The sequence below is a fragment of the Lactuca serriola genome, chromosome 1 (assembly GCF_051521515.1).
Source record: "Lactuca serriola cultivar US96UC23 chromosome 1, Lser_US96UC23_V15, whole genome shotgun sequence".
Classification (NCBI taxonomy): Eukaryota; Viridiplantae; Streptophyta; class Magnoliopsida; order Asterales; family Asteraceae; genus Lactuca; species Lactuca serriola.
Genome location: NC_136408.1, coordinates 116872746 through 116889942, shown reverse-complemented (window position 1 = coordinate 116889942; position 17197 = coordinate 116872746). Strand labels below are relative to the sequence as shown.

The window sequence follows — 17197 nt, the reverse complement described above, 5'->3', positions numbered from 1 at the left end:
TTAATAACGTTACTATAATTAAATAAAAGCTATATTAAAAATAGCGTAGGTGTAGCTCACTTACAGCGGGTTTGATAGAAAACCAGGCTTTGCTTGGAGTAGCATTCCCGTGCGGAAAAGCTCTTCTTCTCAGAGCCGTCGAGCACTCTGGGGCTTCTGCCTCGTGCTAGGGAGGTTCCCTAGGCTTTTTGGGGGGTTTCAGGGCTAGAGAGAGGTTCTAGAGAGAGTAAAAAGAAGAAAGAATGGGAAAGGTGTGAAGAAAATTAGGGTGGGATAGGTTTTATTTATAGGGTGAAAATGGTTGAACTTGGTGCCACATGTCACCATCTAGTGGCAAGACTTAGGGAGAAAGCAATGGCCAAGATTGTGTCACATCACCCATTTTCGCACAACACACTTCCGACTTCTAAAATCCGTAACTTTCACATACGACCTCCGTTTTTGACATTCTTTATATCCACGCGTAGGTAAAAATAATATCTACAACTTTCATTTTGACTTCGTCGACTAATTCTCGACCGATCTTAAATTTAACAGTACGAGGAGATTATACTGTTAAGTGTCCGCGTAAAATTCATAACTTCTACATACGGACTCTGTTTTCATCCGTCTTTTACCGTTGAGTTCCTATTAATGAGATCTTCAATTCTCATTTAGGTCGTGTAGGCCAAAAACCGCTCGATCTAAAATTCGAGTTTCGAGCTATGCACTGCTAAGCCAAATCTTAGAAAATTCATAACCTCCTCATATGAAGTCAGATTTGGGCGTTCTTTTTATGGACGCTCTCAGGTTAACATATTCTACGAATTTTGTTTAGATTACTAAGGCTAAAAAGTCCTCTATCGTAAATTCACTATTTATGTCTCCCGGTGCTGTGTTGGTTTTGCCGTAAACCTTCGACGAGCCATAACTTCTTCGTTATAACTTGGATTTTGGCGTTCTTTATATATACGGAATCCTTGAGAAATATTCTACATCTTGGTTAAGATTATTTATTCTAAATAATATTTTGTCGAAAAGTCGTTTTCGACCCCTGTTATCTCTAAATTGATTAGCCCGGATCTACAGGTGTTACATGATGATGATTGGAATCGAGACTAGGCGAGTTGATTGGCTAACTTGGGACCGGGTCAAGTTAATGCTCACGACGTAACCATCACGACGTAAGGGTAAGCTATTGGAGTCTAGACCATTGAATTGAGGCCACTTTGGAACATTTAAGCCTTAGGGTTCCCTAGATCGGCTGGGCCATTAGTGGGCCTAGTTTGGACTTGGGCCTCATGATTATGGGCTTAACCTTAGAAAGTAAGGGTTGGTATCGATTGTGTTCAACGTGAGGAGTTTGTGCAACAAACTTGGGTATGGGATTTGCTATCTTCTATTTGAGGTGAGTTTTCATTACTATAATTGTAGGTTGAAGACACCAATGCCAGCCCAGTAGATTATGTATCCTGGTTAGGATGTTGCTATACTGCAATGATCTATTAAGATCTTCATGTTTATCTAGTTGTTGTTATATGTTATCTATTATAAATATATCGACATAGTATGGTTGGGGTGAGGTAGTACTGCTTCGTGCGGTAACCAAAAAACGAGGGAGAAAGCCAAACATAAGCTATAGGCCTAAAGGGAAAGACATACTTATATTGTAGGCTCGGGAGAAGGCCATATAGGAGCTATAGGCCTGAAAGGCAAGCCAGACTCATACTGTGGGCTGATGGGTAATCCATTTTGTTAGCTGTGGAGCCAATATATGCTGTTATATGTTATGTGTGTTGGTACTTTGGGGGAAATCACTAAGCTTTGGCTTATAATTTCAGTTTATTGTTTCAGGTACTTCAGATGACATTGGCAAGGCGAAGGCGTGACTGTGCACATCCTTCAGTTCTATTTTATTTGGATTTTGGGATACTCTGATTACTGAAATACACTTTTAGAACAATGATTTGTAAAAAAATATGTTTTTGGGTTATATTTTTGAAAAGTTAAAATTTGTCGTCATTTTTTAAAATGTTACATGGGCACACACTATATCTGATAATGGGCTTTGTACTGCCTTGTGGATATCTCGTCCTGAAAGGCCTGGAAGCGCTCCTCTATCATCTTAATGATTCCCTCCTTGATCGTCTCGAACATCATCGAGGTCGTATCAAGGATACCTCGCGTAATCTCCAACGCGATGAATTTGCGTAATCCCTCGTTAATTAGTTTGGTACCCGCGCCCAAACCAGAACCAGATCATGAACCTCCTACTCCACTGTATGTCATCACCATACTGAAACACAATATGCAAACAATCAGTTTACACAAGAAGAGGTTCAGACTCTATAAGTTCCTTAGAACCATCATGATAATACTTGACTCGGGTACATATCATGTGTTTTTAGTAGTACGGGACCAACACTACCTTACACACTTATCTATACCTTGCTCAAGGATTGCTACAAATCCTCTAAGTCACTTCCCTATTATCAAGATACTTTACTTGCACTACAGAGCGCCATATGCACTAAAACATCTCCTAGGATTTCCTAGGGATCTCTCCGCTCCACTCTCCGCCATCAGCTGCAGAAAGACTCCCTTTAATACCTTCTAACTACCTCATGGAAACAATTACATGTCATTAGGACTAGATAATTCTTCGACTGCTAGGTCCCACCCTACAACGGTTGGATTCAAACAAGAGTTGTGCAATAGGATTAAACCTAACCTTCTAAAATTATCTAGTCCCCACAACATGTAATTTAATGTATTCGATTAATATTTAGCAGATATCATTGGAGTTTCTAAAAAGCACAAAGCAAGTAGCATTTGAGCATCAAGTAGTCCAAACAAGTGTATCACCTAATCAGACCATTATATCCATCATTCGAAACCCAAACTAGCATGTAGTTATACAAGCTCAATCAATAGGCATATAAAGGAATCTCTCCTAGCATTATATCATGCATTCCTGAATAGATCCTTAGCCCTAATCTAGCATGCAATTCTCATATACTCATACCAAAACAATAGCATAACACAGGTATGGGTATTTTGAGAAAATACTTACTTGAGCTCGGTTGATTGCATGCATCACACCCCTTTTTCTTTGTAGAAATATTCTTAGAAAAATTGTTATCTTCCAAATTTTTTTACCAATTCCTTAGTTTGAGTTCAGAAACACCCGAGAGTGTGTCCGAATCCCTCAAACCAAGGCTCTGATACCAACTTGTAACGTCCCAAAAACTTATAAGTGAAAATTTTTCTTTAAATCGATCAAAACAATCATTCATTCAATTCGAAATCCCATAATAGTATAAAACATGTCCTATAGTCATCACAGTACAAAACAAGTCAAATAATGTGGAACACTGGTAGATGCAGTACAATCATGTCAAGCTTTTTCACTTGGAACCAGAAGTACCTGAAACCATAAATATAAAACCATAAGTGAAATGTTGGGCTACAAAGTTGTCCCTTAGATGACTAGTGAAGGCTTGGCTTGAGAATACACACTTACACATGTGGGATTGAAGCCTTATGACATGAGATAGAGAGAGAGAGAGAGAGAGAGAGAGAGAGAGACTAGTTGTAGAACTTCTATAAATAATGGTTTGCATATCACTATTAGAGTGTGCTTGAGAGATGTAACATTGAGAGTGTGAGTGTGTGTTAATTATATAGATTTAGATCTAGATCCTTTTTTGTAACACCTTTCATAATCAAATACATCTCTTAGACACCCAAATCACCATGTTCATTGTGTTCTTTACAATTCTGCATGTCAAATCAAATGTTCATAACTCTACAACAAAGCTTAGTAAGTTCCCTAAATATCCCATACCATACAAACATATCAGCTCAAATATATAACGAGTCTATTTCACCCTTGAGTCTATTTCAACCCTAAGTCTATTTCAACTCAATTGATATTTTTCAACCGAACAGGTGTATATTACCTATGAGTCTAGTTCAAATCAATCAGTATTTTTCAATCGAACGGGTTTATATCACCCCCGGTTCTATTTCACCCCACATACAATCAACATACAGTCATGCCATCAAGAGTTAAAAAGACAATAAACGCATACATGCATATCAGCAAGTGTCACAAATACATCTATCATCCTACAAATATAATCCAGTGGGTTGGCATTGGTTCCTTCGACCCACAAGTATAGTGAAGAGACTCACCTCTATCGGTCAACGAATAGATCTCATACACACGTTGTAAGCGCTGAAGTCTCTCTCACTAAACATATCAAAAAACAAACCTAATTAGTAATTAGGATAAATCCCAAAGCTAGCAAGTCCAAATACCAAAATAAATCCTCATTTGGGTAAAAGACCATTTCGCCTTTTTAAGTGTTCAACCCATTACAGTTAGCCAAAATTCAAATTGGTCAAAAAGTCAATGGTCAACCTTTCTTTGACTTATGCACTGTGTACATCTCACTCTATGCAAGGCGTAGAGTCTTATCCAGAAAGCGTAGCCCAGATTACGCCCCGCGTACAGAGCTGTTAAGTTATTTTCACCTGAAGCTCTTAATCTGTAAAGACGAATCATCAAATGCTCAGATCCAGTCCCAATAAACGTCTAGAGTGATAAAGTTGATAACTTTATGCCTTTGCATGGCTACATGGATCTCAAAATCAAACCCTAGCTTCCTAGCCTCTTCTAATATCCAAAATCTCTTGCATGGATGAAAGGTAGCAACCAAGAACACATTTTTATCTCTTAACAACCTTAGAAACAACATAAAATAGCAACCCTAAGGTCTGGAGTAGCTCCTACTCACAAGACTCAAGATTACGGGACAAAAGAACATACAAATCAAGAATCTAATAAGATCCAACACATGGCATGGATCAATAAGATTCAAGCCTTATACCTTCTTGAGTTGAGAAATGCAATGTAGATTCTAGATCCACAAGCTTGGGCTACAACAATCAACAAGCTTGGACTTCTCCTTCTTCAAAATGCACTAAAAATACACAAAAGGTTCAAGATTTAGTCTAAGGGAATAGGGTTTCGAGTTCAATGCTCAATAGGGTAGAGGTTGGTAATAAGAAGAGCCTCAAGGGGTTAATGTCCTTAAATAGGGTTCAAAATCTCGAAATTAGGGTTTGCACCTTATGTAACTACGCCCTGCGTAACTTGGGTTACGCCTCGCATAGGGCAATAAACCCTTGTGTCCATTTAATGATTTACACACTACGTAACTAGCTATTTACACTCTGCATAAAGCCAAAATTCTCAAAAATAATAATCTTAGAAAACATGAAGGAATGCACCTGAGAAACGGGTGTTACACATGTCGTGACCCTTCTCTTGCCACGTTGTGGGACTCATTAGAAGGATACAATCATTTAAGCCATGCCACGTCATGGGCATCCTTGCGCCACGTCGTGGCATAAAGTTTTTCCCAAAAACTTCATTTTTATCCCTCTAAGCCTTTAGATAAATCATTCTAGAAAATGGGCGTTACAAAAAATAACTAAAAAAAAATTAAATATCCACATAGACGCACATCAGAACCATGTGGATGTGGTTGCATCAAAATTCGCCTATGCGGATGCAGATACCTTGTTGGCAGTGATCACTTTGCTATAATAGTTGTAGTATGTGGTTACATGAAGCTAAAATCATCTGTTTAGGTCTAATTTAGTAGGTTTTAAAGAAAGTAGTATATTAGAAAAACATAGGGCAAAAATTGAGCAATCTAACCAATATAATTTTTTTTTTGACAAAAATAAGCATTTTTTGTTTTGGTTATATGACCAAATTGTTCGGAACATGAATGAAGTTGAATTCAGAATTCCGGACAAGCCATTGTGGAATGTCATTTCGGAGTACTATTTTAATGTTTTTGTTTTATGCTAATTCTACTTATGGTTGGTGATTTATAGTATGATTTTATGTATTTATATGAATAATTATGGTCTAGTGATCTTTTCTAACTTTATATGATTATTAGTGAAAATAATTTATATTTTTCAAATGAAACAAATAATTATGGAATTGTATGAAAAAAAAAAAAAAAAAAAAAAAAAAAAAAAAAAAAAAAAAAAAAACCTCTAGTGCAAAACTAATAATTACAAAAACTCAAATATATTTAAATCACAATATAACATACAATAGACTCATACTTTTGTCATGTACCTCATGCAATTTGTGCAAATCGGCTATGGTACGAGTTGACCGATGTTTTGGTGCAACCCTCTAATGCTCACTAATTGACCAACGGTCAATCTCCTTAGGAACCAACATAAGAAAACTTCATACTTCCATTTATCACCAGATTATTGTAGTGCGTCTATGGTCTTAGCATGGTGGAGTGTGAAACTATCAAGAGGATTACATTAATGAGTTTGGTACCATATTACTTGATAGTTACTAGGATTTCGTGGATACATGTTCGTATAGCTGTAAATGAAGATGCAAATTTTGGAAATTATAAAAATAGTTTCCAGTCCAATAGACATCATATATAGCGAGAGTGAACATACAAAAATCCAAATACCCCAAAAATCAATATGGGCAATCGGTATATTAATAGGGATGTATAATCGTAGAAAAGGTTGTAAATAAGAAATCATCCTATAACATTTTCTTATAAGTGTAATGTAATCGATAACAACTATACTATTAAATAATAACAAATATTATAATGGTAGACAAATGAAGTAACATTGAAAAAAAATCCAAAAAAACTCATGGTTTCCCTATAGATATCAGTTGAGAGGCAAAAGGAATGTGGGCCGATGGGGGTATGATTGCAACATTTGAGAACCACACAACATTCATATATATGCACACAAAACAAGAGAATATATATGTGGAGTGGGAATTGCAATCATATGGTCTAATGCATCATCCCATATCTATAAACCATGCCTGATCTATAAAATATAACCACTCTCCCACACCAAGTCAATAGTTGTTCTATACATTTTAAAATATAACATTCAATTTGATATATAATTTAGTAAATAATTAGAAATAATCTAACAACAAAATATTTTATGAAACATAATCAATATTACGAATTCAAGATAATGCTAATTTAAATTTAGAAATTTAAATTAAAAACAAAATTGTAATTTTTGAAGTGAAGAAATAAACTTGATATATATATATATATATATATATATATATATATATATATATATATATATATATATATATATATATACTAATTAATCATATGATTTTAATACAAAACAAAGAGCTTCATAAAAGTATAAAAAGTATATGTTATATTACTAAATATAATTAAAAAAAAAACAATAATAAGTAAATGAGGAGCATTGGATCAATCACCTTCACCATGAAGTGCATTTGACCAAGACCACAATATTAATATTTTGTATTTTACTCTTTTGACTTTAGTCTCTTCTCAATTGCTCATTATAGTTTTTTAAATCATGGTATCAACTTGGATTCCTTAATAAATTTATCACGCTTATATATATATATATATATATATATATATATATATATATATATATATATATATATATATATATATATATATATATATATATAGTTAGGTTCAAATGTTTTCACTATCTATTGTGTGCCTGTATCATTGATTCTGGACCAATCATTTTAGTTATTTTAAGAAAGTAATTAATGCTTATTAAATGTTGAAGATGTAATTAATATCTATTATATCTTCAACATGTAATATGCATTAATTACTTTTTTAAAATAACTAAAATGATTGGTCCAGAATCAGTCATACATGCATACAATAGATAGTGAAAACAAAATAACCTAACCCTATATATATATATATATATATATATATATATATATATATATATATATATATATATATATATATATATAAGTCTCTTTTACTAAAAAGCACATACTAGTATCTTTTGAAAACCAACATACGTCTTCATGTTACGTAAATTAACCAATTTAAATCCTAAGATCGTTGCTACTCGTCACACTTGTATACTCAAATCTAGATATAATATCTAAAAAATGCTCCTTTTAATTCTAGCATAAGTCATTGTAAAGTATGAAATACTAACCAAATTATAACTGCTAAGTTATTGCTACTCCTTACACTTGGATTTGCAAATCTAGATATAATTGGCAATGATCCCATAAGGGTCTACGGAATGATGTGAAGAATGAGCACGCCATCTATATCCCTTTTTCTTTTATAAAAGAAACTTTTGAAAGGTCAAAATCAAAATACATTGATAGTTTGATGGATCAATCGACAAAAAGATATCTATTAGTTTGCATCCATATCCTTCCTACAATTTGACACATATATATACATATCACCTTTTCTTGTTCTTGTCAAGAAGCATCGTGTTCCTCAACTCATTTCTCCAATGGTGGTCAACGTATTACATCTCTACCTCTATTCATGCATAGCTCTCACTTCCATCTTATGCGAGTTGGGTTCCAGTTTGCGTCCACGTTCCATAGTCAAACCAGACCCCTACAGGTCATCATCCGCCATTAAAACGGACTCTGAAGCTCTGATTGAGTTCAAGAACATGATCGAAGATGACCCTGATGGCGTTCTTTCAAGCTGGCAGCTCACCATGTCGCCATGCAAATGGCATGGCGTGACATGCACCCAAGGTCGAGTGACTCAACTTGACCTGAGCGATTCTGACCTCGAGGGTTCAATCTCTTTCTCTCCCTTTTCATCTTTAGATATGTTAACTCTCTTGAATCTATCAGAAAATAAACACCTGTTCATCAACTCAACTTCCATTTTTCAACTCCCATTTGGGTTAGAACAGATTCTACTTTCGAATTCCGGAGTCACAGGCTCCATTCCCGATAAATTTCTCGTCAAATTCAAGAATCTTGCTGTTATCAATCTCTCCCAGAATAGTCTAACTGGTGTTTTACCTGAAACCCTTGTGTCTAATCCTGATATCGTTCAAGTTCTTGATCTATCTTCCAATAGCATATTCGGAACCATTCCTGTTTCATTTTCGAATTATACCAATCTCAAGAACTTGAATCTTTCATACAATGTGATCACCGGTAACATACCAAAATCTTTTTCGAAACTCAAAAACTTACAGGTTTTGGATTTCTCGCATAATCTACTCACTGGTTGGATTCCGGAGGAGTTGGGTAATTTATGTGAATCGTTGCTAGAACTCGGGCTTTCGTTTAACAACATTACTGGGACATTTCCAGCTTCGTTTTCTTCATGTTCATGGTTGCGGGTTCTTGATCTTTCCAACAATAATCTTACAGGTCCATTGCCTGATTCCATATTTCAAAACATGGGTTCTTTAGAACGGTTGATCTTGAGTAATAACAAGATTTCTGGGCTGTTTCCAATCTCCATTTCGTTGTGCCAGAAGCTAAAAGTTGTGGATTTCAGCTCTAATATGTTTTCCGGAACCATCCCTTCTGGGATATGTCCGGGAGCATCTTCACTTGAAGAGCTTCGAGTGCCGGATAATCTGATTTCAGGCGAAATCCCGGAGGAACTGTCGCAGTGTTCAAAGCTAAGAACGATCGACTTGAGCTTGAACTATCTCAATGGCACGATCCCTGCAAAAATCGGGAATCTGGAGAATCTTGAGCAGTTTATTGCTTGGTACAATGGATTGGAAGGGAATATTCCGGTGGAGCTTGGAAAATGCAGGAATCTGAAGGATCTTATTCTGAATAACAATCATCTCTCCGGGAAAATTCCGGTGGAATTGCTGAATTGCAGTAATCTTGAATGGATTTCATTCACAAGCAATTCACTTTCCGGTGAAATCCCACCTGAGTTCGGTTTGTTATCGAGGCTGGCGGTGTTACAATTAGCAAATAACAGCCTGAGTGGTAAGATTCCGGTGGAATTGGGAAATTGTAGCAGCCTTGTTTGGTTAGATTTGAATAGTAACAAATTAACCGGTGAAATCCCACCTCGAATCGGGAGGCATATCGGAGCACAGCCATTGATTGGAATTCTATCAGGCAATACTGTAGTTTTCGTCAGGAATATCGGGAATTCTTGCAAAGGAATCGGTGGTTTACTGGAATTCGCCGGAATCCGGCCGGAAAGGTTATTACAGGTTCCGACGTTGAGAACTTGTGACTTTAAAAGAATGTATTCTGGTCCGATTTTGAGTTTGTTTACACAATATCAAACTCTAGAGTATCTTGATCTTTCGTACAACGATCTCACTGGAAACATTCCTGATGAATTTGGTGAAATGATTGCATTACAAGTTCTTGTGTTGTCACATAACCAATTATCCGGTGAGATTCCGGCGACACTTGGCCATCTCAAGAACATGGGTGTTTTTGATGCATCTCATAACAGGCTTCAGGGTCATATTCCAGAATCATTTTCGAATCTAACCTTTCTTGTTCAGATTGATCTTTCAAACAATGAGTTAACCGGGCAGATTCCGACAAGAGGGCAACTCAGTACATTGCCAGAGACTCAATACGCGAATAACACGGGATTATGTGGTGTTCCGTTGCCGGAATGCAACATATACAATCCGGCGGCGGATGCTGGCGGTGATGTTGGGAGATACGGTGGCGGTGGTAGGCGGTCATCGGCTAAAACTTGGGCTAACAACATTATAATGGGGATTCTCATCTTGGTGGCTTTGGTTTGTTTGTTAATTGTCTGGGCGATAGCTATGCGAGTGAAACGAAAGGTGATCGAAGAACAGCAAATGCTTGAACAACTAAAAGCTTCACATTCAGCCACAACATGGAAGATCGAGAAGGAGAAAGAGCCGTTGAGCATAAACGTTGCAACATTTCAAAGACAACTGCGAAAACTGAAGTTTTCGCAGTTAATCGAAGCAACCAACGGGTTCTCGTCAGAGAGCCTGATTGGTTGTGGTGGCTTCGGAGAAGTTTTCCGAGCAAGATTGAAAGATGGATCAAGTGTTGCAATCAAGAAACTTGTTCGGTTGAGTTGTCAAGGCGACCGGGAATTCATGGCCGAAATGGAAACCCTAGGCAAAATCAACCACAAAAACCTTGTACCGTTGCTTGGATACTGTAAAATCGGTGAAGAACGTCTTTTGGTTTATGAATTCATGAAGTTTGGTAGCCTCGACGAGATGTTACACCGACGCACATCCGACCGTAGAATTTTGAATTGGGACGAGCGCAAAAAGATCGCAAGAGGTGCTGCGAAAGGGCTATGCTTCTTACACCATAACTGTATTCCTCACATTATCCATCGGGACATGAAATCGAGCAACGTGTTATTAGACCATGAAATGGAGGCTAGGGTTTCTGATTTTGGTATGGCGAGGCTAATCAACGCTCTCGACACACATTTAAGCGTTAGTACATTGGCTGGTACCCCAGGGTACGTCCCACCGGAGTACTACCAAAGTTTTAGATGCACCGCAAAGGGTGATGTATATTCATTAGGCGTGGTATTTTTGGAACTTTTATCTGGAAAAAGACCGACAGATAAAGAGGATTTTGGTGACACGAATTTGGTCGGGTGGACGAAAATGAAGGTCCGAGAAGGGAAATCAAGAGAAGTTATCGACCCGGAATTGTTATTGAGTACCGATGAACAAGAAAGGGAAGATGTTAAAGAAATAATTAGGTTTTTGGAAATAACATTGCAATGTGTTGATGATTTCCCTTCAAGAAGGCCAAGTATGTTGCAAATTGTGGCATCGATAAGAGACCTAAATGTGCCTAGAAATCCTGTTACTTAAAATATTCTTCTTGTCTATATACCATTAAATTTGTGTTTTTGAGTTGTCTTTTATTTGAATGTAATACTTTTTTTAACAAGATCAAATGTTGTTTACCATATGTATTACTTGCTTTTCTTTTTAAGTAATTAGATTGACTTTCAAGAGTCAAAATAATCTAATCGATATAAGAAGATTAATGATTAAAACATGAGTACGCAAAAAACATTCAAATGTTATATGGGTTAACCTGACTTCTGACATCACTATATGTTAAATAGACAACTTTGTTGGTTATTTTTCGTGTGTATATTATATGGGCTAAACATATGTATGTGTATTGTAACCACATTTCATGTATGTGTTAAACATATGTATGTGCATTGTAACCACATTTCATTTTCTCAGTGTAATACAATGGACTTCTATTTATGAAAATGTTTTAATATCAATTTTCATTCAAAAAAATGTAATAAGCTTTGAGTATTTAAGGGTAATAATTAAAGTGTATAGGAAGAGGTAAATGTGTTTGCACGCCAAGCGAAGGTATAATGATAACATGGATGATTAAGAGGGACACGAAGAATGTGAAGTGGTGAAGGCGTGCCATTGACCGCATTTTGTCTCCAAAAGCCCATTCTCTGCTACTTTTCAATCTTTTTTAGAGTTGCATTCAAATTACAATAGGTTTTTATAGAATTTTTCTTATTTCATAAAAATTATATTGATTGGATTTGGAGTTTATTGGTTTTTGGGACTTTTTTTTTTTTTTTTTTTTTTTTTTGATTTTATGTGTTGGCACTGTTTCGTTTGAAATTTTAAATGCAATTTAGAAACGAAAGTAGATTGGATTAACGTGGTTTAGTAACTTCTTTCGGAATGTCCATTTGAAGTAACAATGTAACATATTATTTAAGTTAATACGTATGAGGCCCAATATATAATAAATATACTCTAACAAACATATGGTTTAGTTCCAGTTTTATATTTTGGAAAATCGTAGAAACCCAAACCTATCACCTTCCAGGGGACGAAAATATTGTTATGTTACCGGTTTGTATAATAAAAGTTATTTATGTCCGGAAGGATAAAATGGTTGAGGCTTGATACTTTAAAGGAAAGGTTGGACCGTTAGGGTTTCTGTATTATTCCATTGTTTTATATAGTACAACATGTATAATGATAAATTACATAAAGGACCCTGCAACGATATGAAATCACCTACACAAAACAATATATATAAACTAACATACCCCCTCAGTTTAAGCAAGGGGTCACGAATGCTTAAACTGTTCCGAAAATCTAGAAATAACTGTGTAGGAAGTCATTTTGTGAATATATCAGCAAGCGAGCAGATGGAACATGTAAAACATGAACTTGTCCAATGGCAACATGTTCCCTAACAAAATGAAAATCGATTTTTACATGTTTGGCTCTTAGGTGTCGAACCGGGTTAGAAGCTAAGTAGATACCACTCACATTGTCACAAAACACGACAATATAACGATATAGAGGGCATGAAAGTTCGAGAAGAAGATTACATAGCCATGAAGATTTAGCAACGACATTGGCTACTCCCTATACTCAGCTTCAGCACTAGACCGAGAGATTATGTGTTGACGTTTTGAAGACCATGAGATAATACTATCCCCAAGATAAACACATAACCCATAAGTGGATTTGCGTGTCTCGGGACGATCAACCCAGTCAACATCGTAATAAGCAACCAAACGATCAATATAAGACGGGCGGATAAAAAGACTGTGATCCAAAGTACCCTTGAGATAAAACAGAATATGTAACATAAACATCTATTTCATTTATAGATAAAACGTTATATCGAATTTATAAGGTTCCTATTAAAGAAGGGTGTCTTAATAGATAGACATGAACAATAAACTACAGGGGTTTCCTAGTTGCTGCTTCCGGGGGTGTAGGCTTCCATCTCACGGCTTCCTAGGAATACATGCGGTTTTGAACACATCAATGTAATGTTGGTGAACTCACAGGTTTTTAGAGTTTTCGATTTTTGGTAACTTTTAAGAATCCATTTTCTTTGAGAAAACCTTTTTTTAAATAATTTTATTAACCTAGCTTTCTATCTTTTTAGGATATCTAACGATCCTAACGTATTTTAATTACCATTCCAGGCATCCCTAATGGTAATCTAAATTCTAAGGCGATTTTTAATGTATTACCATGAGCTCCTATAATCGACTATATTTCAATGTGATCTAATGTAATATCGTGAGTCCTTATAATCGACGCTTCCAGTCTCTAGTAGGATTAACGATTATAGGTATCAGGCAAATGCCGAATTTAATCAATGCCTTTGGACGAATTATCAACTCACTAACGCATTGACCTTAGGTATTTATCTTTTATCTTTAATACTTTACCTTTACATAATTACCTATATATATATATATATATATATATATATATATATATATATATATATATAACATAATTATGGTTACTTTAATATGATATTTGGGCAGCGTAACAATTAAGTACAGTGCATATTGTAACACCCGTAGATCCGGGCTAGTCAATTTAGAGATAATAGGGGTCGAAAACGACTTTTCGGCAAAATATTATTTATAATAAATAGTCTTAACCATGTTGTAGAATATGTCTCAAGGTTTATGTACGTATAAAGAACGCCAAAATCCGAGTTATAACGAAGAAGTTATGGCCCGTCGAAGTTTTTCGGCAAAACCGACACGGCACCGGGAGACGTAAATAGTGAATTTAAGATAGAGGAATTTTTAGCCTTAGTGATCTAAACAATAGTTGTAGTAAAAATTAAACTGAGAACATACAAAAAAAAGAACGCCCAAATCTGACTTCGTATGAGGAAGTTATGATTTTTCTAAGATTTGGCATAGCAGTGCACGACCCGAAACTCAAATTTTAATTCGAGCAGTTTTTGGCTTACATGACCTAAATGAGAGTTGAAGATCTCATTAATAGGAACTCAACGGTAAAAAGACAGACGAAAACGGAGTCTGTATGAGGGAGTTACGAATTCTTCGCGGTCATTTAGCAGTCTAATCTCCTTGTACTGTTAAATTTAAGATCGGTCGAGAATTAGCCGACGGAGTCTAAATGAAAGTTGTAGATCTTGTTTTTACCTACGCGTGGATATAAAGAACGTCAAAAATGGAATTCTTATGAAAAAGTTATGAATTTTTGAAAATCGGCTGATTTCCACCCTGTGTGTGATGCCACGTGTCAGCACCAGGCTGCGCCTGGCTGTAGCCAGCCTAGCTCACGACGTGAGCACCTTAAAACTCAAGACGTGAGTGACCCTCCAGCCTCCTATAAATAAGAGGTGAAGCCCTCTTCATTCCTCACACCTCCCCTCACTTCCCTCTCTCTCTAGAACTTCTCTCTAACCCCGAAACCCCCCGAAAAGCCTAGGGAACCTCCTTAGCACGAGGCGGAAGCCCCGGAGTGCCCGACGGCTCTGAGAAGAAGAGCCTTTCGGATCGGGAACGCTACTCCAGCGGAGCCCGGTTTTGAGAAAAACCCGCTGTAAGTGAGCTACGCCTAACCTATCTTTAGTATAACTTATGTTTTAATATAGTAACATTATTAGGACCTTAAAATAATTATTTGGGCTATTATTATGAGTTATATAGAGTGTTTTTTAACGCTTATATAATAATAATAATAATAGCTAGACTATTAATTAGTCACGGTTAACGTTAGACTAAACCCGAGTGATAATGATACTAGGTTTTATCAAGGGATAATTGTTTTGAGATAACGAATCGTTGTTCGAAGGCAGAATTACCACCTTTTCAGGTGAGTGCATAGTTACTTTCATCTTACACATAGATATGAAGTATTTTAATATAAATTACGTGCTATGTGCATATTGTCTGAATATTTGCTGTCTATGCTGGTGAAAGATTTTTATACATGTTTTAAATGATGTAAATTGTATAAAGTATTTTATATCTACAAAATATGTTGGGTAAAACATGGGTAGATGAATTATGAGGAATAAAATCTGAAATAGAGGAACATTAGTAGTACGGACCTAGTGCCCTATAGGTATACATTGGCAACAGTGGACCTAGTACCCTATAAATGAGCACTGGCAGCTGCGCCACAACCCGTAGATGTTTTAGATCTACGGTAAACGTCCTAGAAGTTGCGCTCTAAGGACAGTATCGGCAGCTGCACCTAATAGGGAGCCTTATGACCATGACAGTAGTGTTTAAAGGTCAATACCGGCAGAAGCGCCTCATAGAAAAAGTCCCAATTCTTGCAGTTGCGCCTAAGTGATAACATTAGCAGCTGCGCTTGACCACTGTGTCATTGGCAACAATGAACTTCATGTTGTTTCCTTAGGAATAAAGGAACGAGGGTTAGCTGATCCTTAGGGTAAATCCTTAAGAAGATAATGGGAATGTGAAATTGGGTTGATTACTTGATGTTTAAATATAATGATTATATTATTGTGGGTTGAAAACCCTATGTACTCACCAGGTTTCCCAACCTGACCCACTCAGTTTATTTGTATCATAGGTGTCGATATGAAGTTACATTACACTGAGAGATTTAAAAGAGATGTAGATCACTAGTGTAAATAAATGTAAATTCTGTTTATGCTTATGTTTCTGTATTGACAATGACATCCCAAATGTTTTAAAAGTGAATAAAAATATATTTCTTTAGAAATGCTTTGATAACGCGATTATCATGTTTTTCTGGGAACAAATTCCGCAACATTTTTATTAAAAGAGATACTCTGATTTTTATAAAGCATAAACAAAATCGGTTTTTTCTGGCCGTAAAAATGGGGATGTCACACATATCCTAAATCTTGTCTAGCATAACTCCTAGGTACTTATAGTTTTGTAGGGATTTGACCATTATAACATCTAGGTAATACTTAATCCTAGATTATCGGGCATCATATCTTTTAGACATTGATCATAGCTTAAATGGGAAAATGTCACTATGACCCAACAACCTAACACCTTTTGTTTTAAAAGGTCCTTGATCTATTTTTGTTTTGCATCTTAGGGGTGTAAACTTGATTTTAACTTTAGGTAACTTACCTCCTACTACCGGTTTCCCATGCCATATATAAATAATATCAAATGATGTAGCTTGCTTATTTCCACCACTGATTCCCTTTTCCTGCTGACATTAGGACCCACAGTTTAAATCACTTCATCAAAATTCAACCATCACCTTATTTTACTATACTCCTCTATTCACCTTCATCTCTAGAACTCTCCTTAACCACCCAACCGCCACCACAGGTAATACGCTTCTGCCCCCAACGACCCAACCAGCTTATCAACCACTGACAAATTGATACCATTGATTATGCATCCATTACACATAATCGTTTATGATTTGGGAAAGAATTCAATTCTAGCCCTAGTTTTACCAGATCTGAAGGACAGAAATGATGGCAGCGATGCTTATTGATCTGCCACAGACGACAGTCATGGTTGTTGATTCGCTACAAAACGAAGATGATGATGGTTGTGATCCACCACAGACAGAAACGACA

At 36.2% G+C, this 17197-nt stretch overlaps 1 protein-coding gene across 1 annotated transcript; it reads left to right on the top strand.

Moving 5' to 3' along the window:
* Positions 1 to 8214: 8214 nt before the first annotated feature.
* On the top strand, positions 8215 to 11776 carry BRL2 (BRI1-like 2). Its single transcript, XM_079035443.1, has one exon. The coding sequence runs from the start codon at positions 8344 to 8346 to the stop codon at positions 11674 to 11676; it is 3333 nt and encodes a 1110-aa protein (XP_078891569.1). The 5' UTR covers positions 8215 to 8343; the 3' UTR covers positions 11677 to 11776.
* The last annotated feature ends 5421 nt before the right edge of the window (positions 11777 to 17197 follow it).

Bases quoted from the DNA above. Each gene is read 5' to 3' on its own strand.
- BRL2 (XM_079035443.1), top strand. From the start codon at position 8,344: ATGGTGGTCAACGTATTACATCTCTACCTCTATTCATGCATAGCTCTC.